General features: G+C 41.3%; 1 protein-coding gene across 1 annotated transcript in view; it reads left to right on the top strand.

Annotated features, from left to right (window-relative positions):
• LOC127572493 (very low-density lipoprotein receptor-like) overlaps nucleotides 1-17,769 on the top strand; it is a 36,756-nt gene extending 18,987 nt beyond the window's left edge. The window contains exons 9-19 of the mRNA XM_052019841.1: nucleotides 844-1,027; nucleotides 2,025-2,226; nucleotides 2,302-2,463; nucleotides 3,328-3,525; nucleotides 5,663-6,197; nucleotides 7,055-7,180; nucleotides 7,255-7,353; nucleotides 7,671-7,904; nucleotides 8,640-9,108; nucleotides 9,549-9,633; nucleotides 17,680-17,769. Coding sequence (XP_051875801.1) covers nucleotides 844-1,027; nucleotides 2,025-2,226; nucleotides 2,302-2,463; nucleotides 3,328-3,525; nucleotides 5,663-6,197; nucleotides 7,055-7,180; nucleotides 7,255-7,353; nucleotides 7,671-7,904; nucleotides 8,640-9,108; nucleotides 9,549-9,633; nucleotides 17,680-17,700 — 2,315 coding nt within the window. The 3' untranslated portion in view covers nucleotides 17,701-17,769. The remainder of the gene's footprint in view (nucleotides 1-843; nucleotides 1,028-2,024; nucleotides 2,227-2,301; nucleotides 2,464-3,327; nucleotides 3,526-5,662; nucleotides 6,198-7,054; nucleotides 7,181-7,254; nucleotides 7,354-7,670; nucleotides 7,905-8,639; nucleotides 9,109-9,548; nucleotides 9,634-17,679) is intronic.
• Nucleotides 17,770-21,239: the final 3,470 nt, after the last annotated feature.

Raw genomic sequence — 21,239 nt, 5'->3', positions numbered from 1 at the left:
TAAAAGGATTGTGGTAATTTACCTGCTGATAGGGCATCTTTAAAATATTTTACCTAACCAGGGAGAAAGAAGATCAGAAAAGGATTTAAATTCAACTGTATACCCATTGGGACCAGGTGTTTTACCTGAATTCATTGAAGAAATTGCTTTCTTTATTTCTTCCTCTGAAATGTGTGCATCTAATATTAAATGTTCATTAAATGATAATTTTGGAATCTTCACAGTAGCATAGCAGTTAGCACAGCGCTATTACAGTGCCAGTGATCGGGGTTCTATTCCCATCGCTGTCTGTAAGGAGTTTGTACGTTCTCCCGTGTCTGCGTGGGTTTCCTCTGGGTGCTCCGGTTTCCTCCCACATTGCAAAGACGTACGGGTAGGTTAATTTGGGTTTAAAATGGGCGGTGTGGACTCATTGGGCCAGAAGGGCCTGTTACCATGCTGTAAATAAAAAAAACTTTAAAAAAATTAAAATTCCTTAATTCATGCATTGATGTAGAACCTTCAGGAAATTCTGATAGAAGTGTAGAATTCTTAAAGATTTATTAATTTGATCATGGTCCACCATGTAATTACCATCTCATTTACAAACTTTAATGTTGCTTTCCAGCCTAGGGAAGTAAGATGGCTGCTCATGAGGCAGGTTGAATGGCCTCCACTTTGCACTGGCATGATCAGCTTAAAGGCTTTTCCACTTTAAATGTTTAATGCTTAAGATCTCAAATCAAGGATACTGAGCAATATTAAGATTTGAGGGGATGAACAGGAGAGACTTTCTACTGATATAACCTTGTGATATCCAAACTTGTTAGTTTTGCTTGTTAAACCTGTAGTCTTATTTTGCAGGAATCCAGTCTGACTGCATAGCTGTTGACTGGGTGGGCAGAAACCTTTACTGGACAGATGGAGCAGCTGGTCATATTCTGGCAGTAAATTTAAACTCTACATGGCATGAAATTAAAGAACATGTGGTTGTAATTGACACAGCTATAGATCAACCTCTCTCTTTAGTTTTGCAACCACTTAATGGGTAAGTCCTAAATTTTGAAATGCAGTTGTAAATTGTTCTATCTGCAAATCTTTGCCTTAAAAATGCACATTAAATTGACTAAATTAGTAACTTGGCTGCATCTGGAATTCCCAAGGGGGAGAAATGTCACACTCAACTTGCCAAGCAAACCCAATGGCTTGAAATGCAGAATTGCTCAAAGCCATTAGATGTGAATTTATTAGTAATTAGGTTGAAGATAGAATAACATGCATTATGGATTTCGGGCACTAAGGCTGTCTTGGCAGGTGGATCAGAACAGCTGGGGTGTTGAAGTGGCTTGCTCTTTTGAAACTGGGTGAAAATGGCAATGCGGCCCTGAGCAACATAGCAATGGATTGAATTCCATTTGCTACTTTGTGCCCACCTAATCAGTCCAATGTAAATAGACAATGCATTTGGAAGGAAAGGAAAGTGTAGCTTGCGGGGGGGGGGGGGGAAGAGGAAATGGGTGCAGAGAGGAAAGGGGATTATAGTGTACATACAGATCCCTGAAGGAATTGAGGCTAGTTTGGGGTAGACATGGGTCATAAGAATAGAGGTGATTATTGGGCAACTTGTATAAAGGATATAATGGTACAAGGGAAGGTGAAGAGAAAATGAGGACCTTGCAAGTCTGGAGAACTAGTTATGAGATGGTAGCTGGGTGCTTTTAGACAGATTTAAATTACGTACCTAAAATCTTGAGACTAGGTGGGAAGGATCAATACCCTGTGGTAGGATGGTTGACAATTAGAATGACAGGATTGTTGTACCCCTAGAGTAGCAGCGATCTGAAATGAACAGGTAGAAATCCTCTCCCCAGGAAAACTATCAGGATGATCACTTAAGACTTGTAATGCCACTCTGAACTAGATTGTCTTCCTATTTGGCATGTGTTACTTAGCTTGCTCTGTCATAACTTGTCCTCCTATGAAACTTTGAAGGAACCAATTTTCATGTATAACAAGGTGATTGCATCCAGTTTTCTACAATGTAGATTAATGTATTGGGCTGAGATTGGAAGTGAGCCCCACATTGAGAGAGCAGGCATGGATGGAACAAATAGAAAAGTAATTATCAAGCATGGACTTGGATGGCCAACCAGCTTGACACTTGACCTACTTGATTGGAAACTGTTTTGGGCTGATGGAAAACTTCATTGTATTGGTGTGTCTAATTTAGATGGCACTAGGATAAAGGTACTGTTAACTTTTTTAAAAAAAAGTTAATTCACTAATGGTAAAATAAGGTTTTAAATAACCACTTTTAATCAGTTTTTCCAGTTGGCGTATACTCAGAGGCCATTTGGTATCACTGTATTTGAAGATGACATGTACTGGTCTGATGTGGAGTTGAGAAGTATTCAAAAAGCTGACAAGAGACTTGGAAAGAATAGAACTGTACTCCTGAAACATGATCAACCATATAATTTGAAGGTATTGTTTGTACTGCAAGAAGGAAATTTGTCTGTTAAAATCTTTACTTTTATCCAAGGTTCTTGTTCAGAAATGGTTCATTTATAATTTCACCTGAACTGAGGCAACTAAGTCTACCACAAGCATGGTGGAGTCAAACCAGACTAAGATGACTAATGTCCTTCAGGGAAGGAAATCTGAGCCAGATGGTTTTCAATGACAATTTTGTACTTTCCATTGAGATTAGCTTTTATACTGGCTTCAACTAGTTGAATGTAAATGCTCACTCAACTGCCTTAGTGCATTTCCAACTATTCTCTGGATCACTGGTCTAGAACCCTGGCCATTGGTCCAGTAACATAACTGTCACCAATATCGCCAGTGGAACCAAATAACTGTTCTTGGAAATGAGTTTGAAAGTGGACATTAGGCTACATTTGAACATTACACTTGCAACAAAAATCCTTGCTATTGACCAAAAGTAAACATGATGAACTTGGCTCTCATCTTCCTGCCATTGCCCTGCCCAAAAAGAGGAATTGAGACCTACTGGAAGAAAAATAAAATGGAAAATTTGTACTAATTTGAGATTGGACTGCATGGTTTCCAAAATTCTCTCTGGAACCAAATGACTTGAGTCCTAAATGTATGATTTGAGGGACATGTTTGATACTAAGAGTTGGGGCCATCTCATTAACCTGTACTGTGACTCCTCAAATAATTCAAATGCTGAGAAACTTCAGGTCAGGCAGCATGTTAGAGGAACACGATTCACTGCTGATCTGAAGTCTAATTGCTTTACTGGACTTGAGCATGTCCAGTATCCAGCACTTCTGGCAAAATAGTGATTTGGGTTTTAAGTAACATTGAGGTTTTAATCTGCAGGTCATGCATGAAGTGCTGCAACCAGAGACTTTAAATCCTTGTGAAAAAATGGGCTGTTCACACTTCTGTTTATTGGGACCTGGGTTAAAGGGCAGCTGCCACTGTGGGCCAGAAATGCTGCTGGCAGATGATGATTTAACCTGTGTAAAATCAGATGAGCCTTTTCTCTTGATGATCTCTCCCACTGTCATCACTCAGGTGAGATTTTTTTTCCCTTGCAGGCTAACAAAGCAAAAAGAATCATTTACATTGTATTCATTTTATGCTCCTGATATTGGCTCTAGTTCTTATGCACTTTGATCTATCAACTTTCAATTGTAAAATTTTAATGGCAATCACTTAGTGCTTCAAATGGCCCCAAGTATAAAACTTTAGGAAGTAAAATTAAGCTTGGTATTGGTTTATTATTGTCACTTGTACTGAGGTACAGTGAAAAGCTTGTCTTATAAAACCGATCATACAGGTCAATTCATTACACAGTGCAGTTACATTGAGTTAGTACAGAGTGCATTGATGTAGTACAGGTACAAACAATAACAGTACAGAGTAAAGTGTCACAGCTACAGAGAAAGTGTAGTTCAATAAGGTGCAAGGTCACAAGCTAGAACTTTCTTGAAAGCTGTCCTTTTCAATGAAGACACCTGCAGAGGCTTCATACTCCAATTGTTCTTTGAAATGGATTCTTGGAAGACTCCATGGTTTTACTTGGAAGTAAACAGTAACTGGACAAAACTGCTTCAGCAGTTAACCTTCACACATTTGTGGAAGCTTGTTTTTGTACTTCACTGCAGGTGCAATAGCAGCTCCATGTGGAGGGGAAAATGTCTGCTGGTAAATTAATTCAAATAACCAGAAGGGAATGGTCAAATAACTTGTCTAGATGACATATTGCAACTTGGGCACTGCTCCCAAGCAATAAGGAAAGCTGTCAAGTCATGGCTACTCATGGCAAACATCCCTTTGCAAAAACCCAATGAAACATGTGGTACAGCCATGGCTAAGAAGTTTTAAAAAGTATTGGATGAAGGTTTTTGTACTTTGGCAATATTACTCAAGGATTTGTAAAATTTAAGAATTTGAAAGTGACCTTAAGGCAAAGAAGCAGAAACTAAGATTCAATTGATTTGTAAAATGGAAGATGTATTTGGTGTGGTATAGAGAATTTAAACACAAAAAACCTCTAGAAATGGTGAATAGGGAGCTGAAAGTAGCATTAAAACTGAGAAATTGTTGGGACTAAAGGTTGAGCTCCAGATATGGATGACCCCAACAAAGCTTTGAAAAATGGCTATAGAGGAAAAATGCACAAGTTGCTATCCAACATGGCATAATTCCAAAATAGTTATTGCAGTTGGAAGGTAGAAAATCTTCCCCTCTAACCAGAGGAAATCCAACTAAACAAGAATTGACCTGGTATCAGTATGAAAAATACTAGAATCCAAAATAGTTGCTTAGAAAAAGTTGGGACTACCCAGAGAATGGATTTATGAAAGGGAAGCTGAAAGGAAATCTTAGCCTTGATATCGTAACTGGGGGGGGGGGGGGGTGGTGGTTTGCTGCTTTAAGGGGTGACACTGAAGATAATCTCAACTTTAAGGAGCAGATTGATAATGTACTGGGTTGGATTTATGGGCAGGATAATAGGAATAAATAGGTAATTTTATTATTGGAAGACAAATTCTAATTGTATTGATATCAGACATGACATGCAAAATGGCAACTGGACTGATGCATACTCAAGTATCAGTTAATAAATTTGAAAGATACATTACATCCAAATTGAAGTTCAAGTGTTGAACTGTAGCAAGTAATATGCAAAATTTAGTGTTGTATGATTCCAGAGCTAAACTAAAGGAGTACACTTCACATTTAGTGAAGAACAGGACTAAGTGAATGTAGAGCCAGGTTCTTAGAGCCCACCTGCCATCAGATGTGAAGGTCTGCAATGTTTGACTTGTTCAATTTTCTAAATTGTCTCCCTCAACGCCTTATGGTCTACATGGCCGTGTTGGACCAAAGGGCTCATTCTGTGATGTATGACTGTGGCAATCTGTATATTTCTGGCCCAAATGACATAAGACCCAGCTGCATGGGGAAAATCTTTGTTTTTGGATTGATATGATTTGGTATATTAAAGATGCTCTATTACTGAAAGTGGAACTTTTCAGGTTGCACTAACTGAAATAAGTCAAGCTGTTACAGTACTTTTAGTTTAAAAATTTGCTCATATTTGTGGTGTGCAACATCCAGTTTTAATAAAGTAATGCTTTGCCTTGGTTGCTACTTTAAAGATCTGTTAGTTTGACATTAACTTCACTATATTGTAATCTTCTAGATATATTTAAAGCATCTACTGCAAGATAAAGAATCGAAGGTTTTGCCAGAACACTTGGTCCACCAACTGACTAACAAGCAAGTGTCTTCTGCTGATTATGCCTGGAAAGACAAAGTGGTCTACTTTGCAGATTCTCATCAAGGCCTTATTGGACAACTAGTGATGGGGTCTAATGTTTCTTGGCAGAAGATTCTCCAGCTTGATAATGAGATCATCTCTTTATCAGTGGACTGGCTAGGTAGAAATCTATACTGGATCACTAGCAAACCTTGTGTAATTGAAATGGCATCTGTAAATGGACTTTATCGACTTGTGTTAATAGAAAATCTCAGTCATTCAACTTCACTTGTATTACATCCACCTTTGAGCATCATGTGTTTCTCAGAGTGGGGGTCAGAAGACCAAGGAGATAGTTCAAAGATTGAATGTTCTCATATGGATGGACAGAAACGCAAAGTTGTTTGGAAAAAGTGTCGATTTCCAACTGGTCTGGTCATTACAGAATCTGGCACTCGGCTTTATTGGATTGATTTGGGCAAGTGCTAGTAAAGTTTTTAAATTTTAAAAAAATGGTAGATAAAGTTAAGGACTAGAGCTTGTACTAGTCTATTCTGCTTGAGTATCTTTTGCTGATACTATGCTGTCTGACTGTAAATTTCAAGCAAGTTTTGAATTATCCTGCTCAACCAGGCTTAATGCCAGGAGAGGTGTTCATTCTGATATCTGCATGGACAAAAGCCTGGATACAAATTCTGGTTAAATTTGGCCTATTATGGTAGATGTTTGTACTTCCACCAAAACACTAAAACTTGCAGGAATATTTTGTTATGGTGTCCTCATTGAGACTTGTCTAGCTTAAATTATGAGCACTATATCTTAAGCTAACAAAATGTTTTGCAAACCATTAATTATCTCCGGTTGAATGGGCTAGTGCCATGACTTGTAACTCCTTGCTCCATTTGTTTCTGATAAGTAACATACTGCACAACATTCAACACTTTGAATATTTAAATTGGATTGCACTTGGATGGCCCCATGACCTATCAGTGGAATTGAAAACTGGTTAAACTCACTTGGGGGGGGGGGGGGGGAGGGAAGGGGTGCTGGGGGAAAATTCTGTGCAAGAGAATAATTGGCATTTATGCCTCTGAACACTAATGCATTTAGCATCTTGCTCTTAATCAAGTTTAAATCCCATACTTGGCTGCAGTCTATTTGTGCCAGACAAGTCTTGGTATTTGATGTGATTGGAATTTTGCTGTATTTGCACTTGGCAAGACTGCTATTGAGGGATTATCTACTGCAGTTTTCAAACTTGAACTCTAATGTCAGATTCCAATGTGAAGACTAATCCTGACCTCAAATGACTAGCTTTAACTTTGTTCTTCACAGATAATAATGCTATTGACAGTGTTCTATTGGATGGTTCAGAATTCCAAGAAGTTAAAGTAGGCCTTGGTGTTCATTCTGTTTTTGCATATGGGGAGAATGTGCTATTCTGGACAATAGTACACAATGGTAAGGGTTTTGACATTCTAACCATGATTTCTAGCTTGTGGCTTGAATCATAATTCTAAGATGTTTCTTGACAGGTTACACGCAACTGTGGTACAATAAAATGGGGAAGGAGCAGCAGTGGTTTGAAGTGGAGCAGAAAATTATTGGCCTTAAAGTATACAACAGACAACAAGGTAAGTGTCTATCAACAAGCCATTAACCAGATGCTTGAACTGGGGTATACTCCAGCAGGTGCTTGCTTCCCCTGTACCTTGGGAATGGCCCAGTAAACAAATATCACCAAACCTGAAATTCTAATTTTGTAATCAAATTGGTTGTTTGACTTGCATCTTCTAAACTAGAAGTCTACTGTCAAACATAGGCACATGATCTTGACCTAAACACCTAAATTTTTGAATGTTTCCTATTTTCCCTTTAAATCCTCAGATCTGATTTACCACCTGCAGTTTTGTGCACTAAAATATACTATCATTTTCTAAATTTAATGCAGGAAGTAATTTCTGTTTTGAGGAAAATGGTGGCTGCAGCCACTTGTGCCTAGCATACCCTGGAGGTAGAACGTGCAGATGTTCCGCAGGATATCGCCTTGTCAATGATGGTATTTGTGAAGCTGTGGAGTGTCCACAACAGACTTGGCCATGCCTTGATGGTTTCAGCTGCATCTTGAATGAGCAAGTGTGTGATGGTGAAAAACACTGTGGTGATGGATCAGATGAAATGGAATGTAAGTTCTTTCAAATTTCAGTAGCTGGTCCAGTTTACAATCTGTGTTCTACAATTTGGCTAGAAAGCCTTTGGGCCAGCTCTTGCAAAAAGCAATAGTTTGTCCTGCTCTTTTGCCATAAACCCTCTTCTGCAAATGTAGCCACTTTCTGATGGTTGCAATTTAATGCCTCCTGTGTAATTTCAGGAAATTCAACCTGGTTCATAACTTATTGCATAATATCCCTCTGGCTGCCTGCTCTAGTTACATATCCTGCCAACAGGAATAGCTTTACCTTCTATCAAAACCCCTTTGTTCAATGTTGCCAACTGCTTTGATGGTGGTGCATACCAAGCTTAGTTCTATGCATCAATGGAGGTACAGAACAATTTGGAATGGGAATATCTAGCAGGTAACTGGCAGTTTAATTATTCCAGTGGGTGGAAAAGTTCTGCAAAATGGTCACAATCTTTCCTCATGCAGAGCACTTCCTTGTGCACTGAATACTATACACTAATTTCAAGTATGACATGCTCAGGTGTTTGGACATTTAGTGCAAATGGGTGAAAAGCCAGTGACTGCAAAATTAAATGAATATCAAGAGATCAGCACCTCCAGACAAGCCAAATGTGATAACTGTTCTCGTGGAAAGGAACCTACCCAATCCAAAATGTAGGGAATTCATGGTGTTTTATTCCTTGGCTTTTCTGGGGATCTGCATTTTGTCTAGCACTGCAATTCAAATTATTTTCACAGGTGATGTGTGGAAGGGACCAACACAGATGAGCACAGTTTTTCCCAATATTTCTACACCTGAAGTTTCCTCTCAACAAATGGCCACTTCAAGATGGTTTCCAGTCAGTCCCACAACCTTCAGAGAAAGTTGGTTTTCTCACACAGATACCACTCCAGTCACATCTAGTTATGGAGTTTCTCTGCATCATGGTACAATGACACAAAGTCCTGTTGCAAACCAGACTGGAGATTTCAATGCAACTGAAATAGGAAGATCTGGTTCATGTACAGCTGAACTGTGCAACATGCATGGGAAATGCTACATAGTTGATGGCTTGATGATGTGTCAATGCCAAGAAGGTTACACTGGAAGATTCTGTGAGCACCAGGTGGTGCCAGAAATAAGTGTTCCTATCATTCTGGGAATACTTGTTGTGATTCTGCTTGTTGCTGTTGGAGCATTAATCTTGAAGAAAATAGCTGGAAAAAGGTTTGTATTTAAATGCTTTAAAATATTTAATAACTAACATTTGGATTAAAGGGAATACCAATATTTTTAAAGGGCAAGTGAACAAAGGAACAGACATCTATAGAAATTAGTTTCCATGACAAAAATCAATAAACAGAAGGGTTCCCCAGCCAGGAAAGAAATTTGGCCTGATCTTTGTTCAACTTGAGTGTATTAAACTACCTTCTAGTTGTCAGCTGTTGAAACTCTAGAACGTGCTTAACATTTCCATTCAAGTTCTAACTAGGTCTTCCCACTTCTAACAGCCCAGCCAAGGTAAAGAAGTGGTAGGGATTTTGATAGTGGATTGAAGCAGTTATTTGTAATGAAGTAGTTGGCTGTGTACTCCTGCCAAACTTTGGGGTGGAGGAAAGTTTTCCCAAAGGTAACTTAAAATATTAAAATATACTTTTCTGATGCAGGAAAGCTCATGCCAACTTGCAGTTGACTGCAGCAGAACACAGGAACCAGATCATGATGAATGAAGCCTTTGTAGAGGTACCAGAGGTAATGTAAAGATGGAAGCTCTACCCTTGAAGTAGAAAGATTTGCTTCAAAATCTTTACAGTTACAGATCTCCATACAGGTTAAAATCTGAGACAAGTCAATCATAAATCATAAGGTGGCTAAATCAGTTATTCACCAATGTTAAACCTTTAATTGGTGTGCTGTATCTAATGAGCACATTGTTAATAGGCTGAAACAAAACAAATTAGACAGTTGTATGGCATAAATGAACATGAAAGGCCTATACTAACCCTTTTGCTCATCTACACATTCCACCTGCCCACAATAACTATCTTTCTATGCCTTGCCCATTTGTGTCTGAATGACTCAGTGATTGCCAGAAATGGAATGAGATGCAACAAGTTCCAGATGTCAACCTTCCTAGGGGGAAGGTGGGATATAAACCCCTTGGATCCCCTTTAAAACTCCATCTCTCCTTGAACCCATACCCTCTGTTTTCAATACCCCTACCTTGGAAGAGACTTGTGACCATGCCTTGTAATAGAACCATAGAAAACTATAGCACAGAAAACAGGCCATTCGGCCCTTCTAGTCTGTCCTGAAACGTTATTCTGCTAGTCCCATTTACTTGCCCCCAGCCCATACCCCTCCAGACCTCTCTCATTTACTCTTAACAGTTAAGAGTAAGCCCATATTTACCACATCAGATGGCAGCCCATTCCACACTCCCACCACTGAGTGAAGTAGTTCCCCCTAATATTCCCCCCTAATATTCCCCCCTAAACCTTTCCCCTTTCACCCTAAAGCCATGTCCTCTCATACTTATCTCTCCTAATCTAGGTGGAAAGAGCCTACTTGCATTAACTGTCTATGCCCCTCATTTTGTAAACCTATCAGATCTCCCCTCATTCTTCTCCACTCCAAGGAATAAAGTCCTAACCTGTTCAATCTTTCCCTGTAACTCAACTCCTGAAGACCCAGCAACATTCTAGTAAATCTCTGCTGCACTCTTTCAATCTTACTAACATCCTTCCTGTAGTTCAGCAACCAGAACTGCACACAATATTCTAAATTTGGTCTCAATGACTCGTACAACCTCACCAAAACATTCCAACTCCTATACTCATACTTTGATTTATAAATGCCAGGATGCCAAGTGCCTTTTTTTTTAAAAACAACCCTGTCTACCTGTGACTCTACTTTCAGGGAATTATGTATCTGAACTCCCAGATCCCTTTGTTCCTCCGCACTCCTCAGTGCCCTACCATTTACTGTGTATGTCCTACCTTGATTTGTCCTTCCAAAATGCAACACTTCACACTTGTCTGCATTAAATTCCATCTGCCATTTTCTGGACCATTTTTCCAGTTGGTCCAGATCCCTCTGCAAGCTTTGAAAGCCTTCCTCGCTGTCCATTACACCTCCAATCTTAGTGTTATCCACAAATTTACTAATCCAATTTACCACATTATCTTCTAGATCATTGATATATACAATAAACAACAATGGCCCCAACACAGATCCCTGAGGCACACCACTAGTCACGGGCCTCCAATCTGAGAAACAACCATCCACAATGACGGTCTTCTCCCACTCAGCCAATTTCGAATCCTGTTTACAACCTTTTCATGAATACCCATTGACTGAACCTTCTGAACTAATCTCCCATGTGGGACCTTGTCAAAGGTCTTACTAAAGTCCATGTAGACAACATCCACAGCCTTACCTTCATCTACTTTCTTAGTGACCTCCTCAAAAAAAAAACTCCAAGATTCATTAATCAATCTACCATGCACAAAGCTATGCTGACTATCTTTAACCCTTGGCTGTCCAAATAGAACCATACAGCACAAAACAGGCCCTTCGGCCCACCATGTGCCATCCATCAAACCACCCTCACACTACCTAACCCCTTCCTCCCGCATATCCCTCCATCTCACATTCCTCCATATGCCCATCCAACAAGCTCTTGAACCTGTCAAATGTATCTACCTCCACCGCCACCCCAGGCAGTGCATTCCAGGCACCAACCACTCTGGGTGGAAAAACCTCCCGCTGACATCTCCCCTGAACCTCCCACCCATAACCTTAAAGCTATGCTCTCTCGTCTTGAGCATTAGTGCCCTAGGAAGGAGGCGCTGACTGTCTATCTATTCCTCTCAATATTTTATATACCTCTATCATGTCTCCTCTCATCCTCCTTTCCAGTGAATAAAGCCCTAGCACCTTAAGCCTCTCCTCATATTCAATACTCTAATCCAGGCAGCATCCTGGTAAATCTCCTCTGTACCCTCTCCAATGCCTCCACATCCTTCCTACAATGAAGTGACCAGAACTGAACACAGTACTCTAGGTGTGGCTCTAAATACTTATGTCCTATCTCTCAGAACACCTTCCAATAATTTACCCACTACTGATGTAGGGCTCACTGGCCTGTAATTACCTGGTTTACTCTGAGCCTTTCTTAATGGAACAACATGAGCTACCCTCCAGTCCTCTGGCACTGCACCTGTGGCTAAGGACATTTTAAATATATCTGCCAGGGCCCCTGCAATTTCTACACTAGTCTCTCTCAAGGTCCGAGGGAAATACCTTGTCAGGCCCTGGGGATTTATCTACCTTTATTTGCTGTAAAGCATCAAGTACCTCCTTTTTAATCTGTGTTCATGACACTACTGCTTGTTTCCTTTCCTTCCATACCCACAATGCCAGTTTCCTGAGTAAATACTGATGCAAAAAACTGTTTAAGATCTCCCCCATCTCCTGAGGCTCCACACATAGATGGTCACTCTGATCTTCTAGGGGACCATTTGTCTCTTACTATCTTTTGCTTTTGGTATACCTGTAGAAACTCTTTGGGTTTACCTTCACATTATCTGCCAAAGCAGCCTCATGTCTTTTTGCCTTCCTGATTTCCTTTTTTGTATTTTCTTACACTTCCTATACTCTTCAAGTACCTCATCTGTTCCTAGTTGCCTATACCTGCTATACACCTCTCCTTCTTAACCAGCTCACCAATATCCCTTGAAAACCAAGGTTCTCTGCTTGTTACCTTTGCCTTTAATCCTGACAGGAACATAAACTCTGCACTCTCAAAATTTCATCTTAAGGCCTTCCATTTACTGAGCACATCCTTGCCAGAAAATAACATCCCAATCCACCCTACCTAGATCCTTTCTCATTTCCACAAAATTGGCCTTTCTCCAATTTAGAACCTCCACTCAAGGACCAGACCTGTCCTTATCCATAATTAACTTGAAACTAATTGCATTATGGTCACTGGACCCAAAATGCTCACCTACACATACTTGTCACCTGACCTACCTGGTTCCCTAATAGGAGATCAAGTATTGCATCCTCTCTCATTGGTACCTCTATATATTGATTTAGAAAACTTTCCTGAACACATTTGACAAATTCCAAGCCATCCAACCCTTTCAGTGTGGGAGTCCCAGTCAATATGTGGAAAGTTAAAATCCCCTACTATTACAACTTTGTTTCTTACATCTGTCTGCTATCTCCCTACAGATTTGTTCCTCCGATTCTGACTATTGGGCAGTCTATAATACAACCCTATTAGTGTGGCCACACCTTTCCTGTTCCTCAGCTCCACCCATATGGCCTCTGTAGACGAGCCCTCTGGGCTGTCCTGTCTATGCACAGCTGTGATCTGTTCCCTGACTAGTAATGCCACTCCTCCCCCTCTATCATGTCTGAAACAACAGAAGCCCAGAACATTAAGCTGCCAGTCCTGCCCCCTCCTTCAACCATGTTTCACTATTAGCAATAACATTGTAATCCCATGTGCCAATCCATGCCCTAGGCTCATCTGCCTTACCTACAATACTCCTTGCATTGAAATAGATGCACCTGAGAACATTACTATCATGTACAAACCTTTGATTTCTGTCCATACCTGCAGACCTCATGATCATTTTCCTCCTCACTTTCTTTAACACTCTGGTTCCCCTCCCCCTACAAATCTAGTTTAAACCCACCAGAGCAGCACTAGCAAACCTACCCACAAGTATGTTAGTCCCCTTCCAGTTCAGGTGTAAACCATCCCTTTGGAACAGATCCCACCCTCCCTGGAACAATTATCCATAAACCTAAAGCCCTCCCTCCTGCACCAACTCCTTAGCCACATATTTAGCTGCATGATCCTCCTATTTCTAGCCTCACTAGCATGGGGCACTGGTAGCAATCCTAAGATTGCAACCTTAGAGGTCTTGTCCTTTAACTTTGCACCTAATTCCCTAAACTCTCTTTGCAGGACCACCTCCTTCTTCCTATCCATGTCATTGGTCTCAACATGGACCATGACATCTGGCTGCTCTCCCTCCCTCCTGAGAGCATCAAGAACTGAGATATCACAGACCCTGGCACCAGGGAGGCAACAGACCATCTGGGATTCTCGATCTCTCTCGATCTCTCTCTCTTTCTCTCTCTTTCTTCCCCCCCCCCACAGAATCTTCTATCTGTCCCCCTAACTAATGAATCCCCATCACTACTGCTCTCCTCTTTTCCCTCCCTCCTATCTGAGATGAGGGTCCCTCCTCAGTGGGAGAGACTTAACCACTGCAACTTGTCCCTGGTAGGTCATTCCCACCAGCAGTATCCAGAATGGTATACTTATTGTTGATGGGAATGGCCACAGGGGTGCACTACTCCTTCTGTCTAACCCCCTTCCCTTTCCTAACAGTCACCCAGCTACCTGCCTCCTGACTTTTAGGTGTAACTATCTCCCTGAAACTCTATCTATGTCTGCCTCTACCTCCCGAGTGATCTGAAGTTCATCAAGCTCCAGTTCCCTAACACTTTGCCAGGAGCTGCAGCTGGATGCACCTTTTACATGCTGTCCCTGACTTCCCACATACTGCATTCAGAGCACACAACTGCCCTAGCTGCTGCCTTCGTTACCCAATCTGACTTTAACTTAAAGGAACTTACTGGCCTTACCCCTCAAGATGCTAGCTCTTCCTCAACCTCTGCTCACTGAAGCCTCTTGAGCCAAAGCCTCAAGGCTCCACTCTTACCCTGAGCCACCCTCCTAATACCCCTCCTAATATTTTGTCCTTTTCAATTACCTCAAGTACTCACCCTCACTAATTAACCAATAAGCACGACTTTTAAATACTCAGCCCCTACCTGTTAGGGACCTGCTCCTCCAATCTATCAAGTCACTCCTTGGCTCCAGGGAAAACAAGCTCAGCCTATCCAATCACTTCCCCATAAGAAATGTCCTCCAATCCAGGCAACATCCTGGGGAATCTCCTCTGCAATCAATCCAATAGTGCAACAACTAGAAATGTATAGGTTAAAGGCACTTTAACTAGCTATCTGTTCTACAGATATCAGCTCTCATCTAGTATTTTAGTCCAAACACAAGCAAATGTTTTAAATTGGTAACTAAAGTTTAACAGCATCAAATGTCTGGGAAATGTCATTCTTGGATGAGGTGTTAATAGCAAGGCTAGCATTTGTTCCAACTACCACATGCTGTGTCGCCTTGAACCATAGTCCATGAAGTTGCTTAAAATACTATAGGGCTGATTATTTGGATTTGATCTTTAAACAAGAAGGTAGCATCTGTGGGTTCTTTATTGCTGTTTAATGAGCAAATAAAAGCTTCTAAGCAAAGTCCTTGGTGGCAAACATCAGCTACTATTGGTGTACCAAAGTCATTGTATTGCATCTTCTAGTTATTAAAGCTAAATGCATCATGTACTGCAGGCAACAGTCTACCCAAGTTGGTTGGATAGCAGGGATACTAACATTGACCTGGTTCTTGTCCTTGTGTTGTCAATTTTAGCAAGTTAAGAGTGCATGTTGATGTGCACAGCCACCATAGCTTCAGATAAGAGGTGCTGAATGTTTAGTCTTATAGTCAGTCTGGAGTGTTGGAGGTGCATCTGTCCTAAAATGGAGTATAATTGGGCTAGTGATTAGTGTTTTGAGAGCTGTTGCCATACCAGCCCTTTGGCCCACAATTTCTGTGCCAAACAAGCAACCATCTGTACTAATCCCATTTACCAGCACTTGCTCCATAGTCTACTAAACTTGGTGACTTAAGTGCTTGTCCAGGTGCTTTGATAAAATCTGCTTTGCCTTTCTGGACAGTGCATTCACAATTGCACCACATGGATCCCCTCTACTCATAAAGTATGCTGTTTTTTTAGATATGAGGAAGTTTCTATCATTCCATCCCTGCTAAATCTCTGCATCCTCATGTGCAATTGTCTATCCTATAATGTCACAACTAGAACTGAACAATATTCCTGTAAGTTTTAAAGTTGTACCATGACCTCCATGCTCCTGTATTCTACACCCTGGCTAAAACATGCTTCCTTCACCTTCTCTACATGTACTGCCACATTGATCTATGGAATTCAAGGTCCTTCTGTTCCTAGGGCCCTACTATTCACTCTGTTCTATCCTTATTAAACTCCCCAAAATGCATTGCCTCAAACTTCAAGATTAGTTTCCATCTGCCATGCCCTACACAACTTGCCAAAGCATAGAGTACAAGGTGAGTAATGTGGTTAAGGTAAATAGGATACTGGCCTTCGTAGGCCAGAGCATTGAATACAAGAGTAGAGAGATTATGCTTCAACTTTGAGACTTTGGTCAGACCTCAGCTGGGATACTGTGCTGTTCTGGTTCACTACACTATACAAAGTGTGCTGGGGAGGTTGCAGAGATGATTCACTAGATGATGCCTGGGAAGGATTTTCTGTTATGAAAGGCAAGGTTCCCCACTGAGGGGATGTGATTGAGGGGTATAGATGGAGTAGACTGTAGGAAACTTCCCCTTATCAGAGGTCTACAAAATCTAAAGGACACAAATTTGAGGGGGAGGGGGTGAAGGAAGAAATTTGGACAGGACCTTTCACTGAATACCTGGAACATGCCACCTGAATGGTGGAAGCAGTGTCACTGACAGCATCAGTGTCTAGATAAGAACTTGACTCACTGATGCATAGTAGGCAATGGGCCAAATGCTGGAAAATGAGATTAATACAAATGGATGTCTGCTGGTCAGTATGGATGTAGTGGACCTGTTTCCATGCTGTGATTTCTATGACTAAATGATCAATATTCTTAACCCAAAACTGGCCTCGCTACCAAAACTCACAACTGTTCGTCGTAAAATTTGCTAATCACACCCCTCATCTGAAAGTGTTGGGGTGAAGAGAAGGGAAAAACTGCAGATTGAAATCAAAGCAGAAATGTACGTTGGACAGCATTGAAAAATCTGACGGTTTGGGTAAATAAGCCTTTGTCAGAAGTAGGAAATTTATTTGGGGCACAAAGGGACAATCTCTGTAAAGATCAATGTGTTGCTGATGGCAAAGTCCTGGAACAAGGCAGCTGCCTGACAATACAGAAAACTAAGCCAAAATGTTGACAGCCAGGAATGCTGGTAAACTTTTAAGTTGTAGATTTGATAATCCTGCAGGACCAACATGCCCAGGTGGAAGAAGTATTTTTCAAGCTTGTTTCTCCCATTGTAATAGTGCAGGAGGCCACTGATTTAAATGCCTGAATAGGAAGGTGAATTAGCATGGCAGACAACTGGGAGCTAACCACAGGACTGAGTGCAGTGCTCAGACAATTGATCATCCAATCTGCATGTGACAAACTATTCAACTACCTAGAACTGATGTTATCAGGGTGGCTTTGCAGGTTTTCGGGCTTCAAGTTGTCTTCTCATATTTTATGGCAATACTTGATCTGTCTAGTTCTGTCCTTTTTGAGATAAAGTCCAACAAGCTACCCTGTTATTAAAAATGCTACAACGTATCTGAGCCATTGCCTTTTCAAACTTTAAACCAATACAATTAGCACCAAGAAAACTATGAAATAACTTGATCGAGAACTAGATTAAGATCAACATTTTCACCAGGGGAAACAACTCAATTTAAAAAGCAAGTCGTCATGATTTGAACTAAATCTTAAACCTGACCTTGTTTCCAGTCCAGTACCCCAAGTAGGCAGAAAGTTCCGAACTCCTAGACTGACATTTGTTTTTGTACAAATACCAGCTGGTTTTAAATTGTCTAAAAATTGTCCGATCTGTTCCAGGAACCACAAGCATCAAGCTGAAGCTTCAGAATACTTTTTAGTCAAAGTGGATTGAAATTGTATTTTAATTAAATAAACAGTTGCAACATATTCTTGATGGTTGATTTCATTAATGGTTATTTGCACTTCATTTAATATACCTTGCTGCAACAAATTGGCCATTTATCAAAACTAAGCTGATCACAATTTCTCATCCTATCTTCCCCCCCCCCCCCCACACAAATTTGCCATTCTCTGTGATAATGAGAACTATTATCAGATTCCAGTCCTGTCACTTCTTTCCTGTTTATCTGCCTCCAGCCCCTGTCCCTCCTTCCTCCACCAACCCCAGCCTGGCTGTCACCTTTTCAGCTTCCACCAATGCCTGTCTCCCAACTCCACTGCTACCCCTTCTGCCCATCATCCTTCGACCACCTAATACGGACTTGCCCTGTCTTGCCCTACTTTTATTCCAGCTATCATCTCTCCCACCCCCACAAAACTCAGTCCTGATACAGGGTCTTGACTTGAAACATTGACAATTCATCTCCCTATCCTCCCTTTCTTGCCTCCTCCTTCCTCTCTTCTTCCTCTCCACCCCCACCTCCCCCCCCCCCCCCCCACCAAAACAATAGCTGCTTCTTGACAAGAGTTCCTCCAACAGTCTATTTGGAGAAAGTGAGTAATGAAGGAAAGCCTGGCTGTAGATGCTTTTATAGAATTCAACCCTGTACCACAAAGTTGGGACTATTAGGTGCTTTGTTATGCAGACAAAATTTGTTCCATTACTTTAATACTATGATATTTTTTCATTCCATTCAAACACCTAGGGAAGCAAACAACTGACCTTTTTTCTATCTATTTGTCAATTAAGTAGTCTGTATCTTTTTTTTGCTTAAATTCAATGGGACCACTTGACTTTGAACAAAGATGGACAATTGTGATGGGGAGCAAACTTCCTGGGATGCTAGCAGAGACTAAATTGTTTCTGAATCATTTTGTATCACTAGGTTAAACATCTGCATGTTCATTTACAGCTGGAATGACTTGCAACTATGGAAAGGTTTGTGATCCACAAATTGAGATGGGTGCAAATTAAAACTAATGATTTTCTAAAATTCTATACAAAGCAGTGTGAAATTATTTTAAGCTTTGATTTAAACCCTATTAAGAGTTCAGTATTTACTGATAGCATTTCCTGGGGGCAACAATGATCATGGGGTCCTCCCATCTAAACACTACTGTCTTATGGTTACTTCATTGGGTTCAACTTTGGCACACTGAGGGGAACCCACAGGCTGCAGGAGAAGTGGAAACCACTTAATCCCCAGTTTCCTCACCAATGCCTAAGATACTAGGAGGTTAATTAGCCATTAATTTCAGAGTGTACATGGGTGACAACAATTTTTTTTTGGGGGGGGTTAGTTGATGGGCATGCAAGAAGGGGGGAAAATGTGCTGAATCTGATTTCAAGGCTATCTCCACCTTGGCTCCATTTGCCTACCTGGGTTTTGTATCTCTTTGTCTAACAATCTAATTGGAAGTGTTGAAGTTCAAGACCAAAAATCATTGCAATGGGTGCCATTGGACTCAGCCCAATACATCACAGGGCACGTCCCTCCCCACCGTTGGTAGTATATATGTGAGGTGCTGCCTTGAGGTGCATCCATCATCAAAGATCCCTTTGCAAAATGCCCATCTTTTTACAGCTACCACCCAGCAAGAGGTACAGAAGCCTGAAGTCCCACACCAGGTACAAGAACGGCTACTTCCCTTCAACCATTCACTGTTTGAGCCAACTGGCAAAGCTCTAATCACTACAGTTTAGCAACACTATGATCACTTTGCACTAAAATAGACTTCTTAGTTCTAATTGTGTCCCTTCTTGTTTAAAAAAAAACTAAGTATAATTTTGTATTTGAGTGCTCCTTGTGCTATGTGCCTGTGATGCTGCTTCAAGTGTTTCTCATTGCACCTGTGCATACATATAAGATATCTTTATTCATCACATGTACATCAAAACAGTGAAATACATATTTTGTGTAGTGTGTTCTGGGGGCAGCCCCCAAGTGTGCATATGATAATAAACTTGACTTTGACATGGTTTCCTAACATCTTTTTACAGCTGATATGTCCACATTCTGCACATTTTGTACAGCACAAAAATTAACCCTTCAGCCCAACTTGTCTATGCCCAACATCATGACTATCTACGCTAATCCCATTTGCCTTCATTAGACCCATATCCATCTACTCATTTCCTAACACAGTAACAGTCCAAATGCCCATGAAATGTAATGTATCTGCCTCTACCACCACCTCTGTGTGGAGATAAAACTTTTCCCCTCAGATATCCTTCAAAACATATCCTGATGCATCACAGCTTGGTATGGCGACTACTCTGCCCGTGACTGCAAGAAACTGCTGAGGGTTGTGGGCTCAGCTCAGCACATCATGGAAACCAGTCTCCCCTCCATGGACTTTGTCTACACTTTGCACTGCCTTGATAAAGCAAGACAGCCTCTCTCCTGCTATTATAAGACTATTGAATGATTCCATGGTATAATAAGAAGGACTCTTGACCTCACAATCTACCTTGTAATGGCCTTGCACCCTATTGTCAGCCTGCACTGTGCTTTCTCTGTAACTGTAATACTTTATTCTGCATTCTGATATTGTTTTTCCATTGTACTATCTCAGAGCACAGATGTGATAAAATGATCTGTATAGATGGCATAGAGAACAAAGTTTTTCACTGTACCTTGGGTATTGTGGAGGGTCGTGGCTGTCACGTGACAGCACTGCCCCTACCTGGTCGGAAGACACACCACTGCTGATCAAGGTTAGGCCCTGCCCACCCATCAGCGCACACCTGACCATTGGCCTTTGTAATCGATTAGTCCTTGCTGGCACCAGCCCATTGGCCTTTTTAAATTACCTGGACTGGACCCCCCAGCACTATGAAGAGTGCCACATGTGCTTGGCTCGCTTTTTTGCCTGCCCCGAGGGATCACCCTGCTTCATCCCAGGCCAAAGAACCATGCTAGGGAAATCATTGGTAAAGTGTGCACTTTTAAAATGGTTGGGAACATCTTAGTATCCCTGGCAGCATAGAGCTGTACCAGCACTGAGTCAAGGGGTGGCAGGCATTGTATTGTTTTTCCTTGATTGTCTGTACACAGTTCGTTGTGTGTGTGTATTTTACCCCCGTTGCGATTTCCCCCACGCTCGCTATCAACTGTATGTGTGTGTTATTCCCATTACCCTTTCCCCACATTCGTCTTTTATAAATAAATCATTCCTCTCCAGACTGTGTTCAGAATCCTTGCCTTGGAGACCCCTCGAATCTGTTTCACAAACAATTGGCGCTGCGAGCAGGGTCTCAAAGGTCTTGGCTGAACACAGACGCGGGGAGGGATGTTCTGGAATAGGGGCAAGAAAGCCAGTGCAGGCACTGAGGATAGGATTCCTGGGTGGACGAACGAGAGCGAGGGATTTAGGAGCTTGGCCAGCATGCTGGCAGACCACGGTAAACCAGTGGACTGGGCCGAACAGTTAGACCCCTGTGGTGAGAAAATGGG

Source organism: Pristis pectinata, chromosome 7, assembly GCF_009764475.1.
Source record: "Pristis pectinata isolate sPriPec2 chromosome 7, sPriPec2.1.pri, whole genome shotgun sequence".
In the NCBI taxonomy this organism is placed as follows: Eukaryota; Metazoa; Chordata; class Chondrichthyes; order Rhinopristiformes; family Pristidae; genus Pristis; species Pristis pectinata.
Note: the sequence above shows the minus strand (reverse complement) of the source record. Positions and strands in the feature narration are given on the sequence as shown.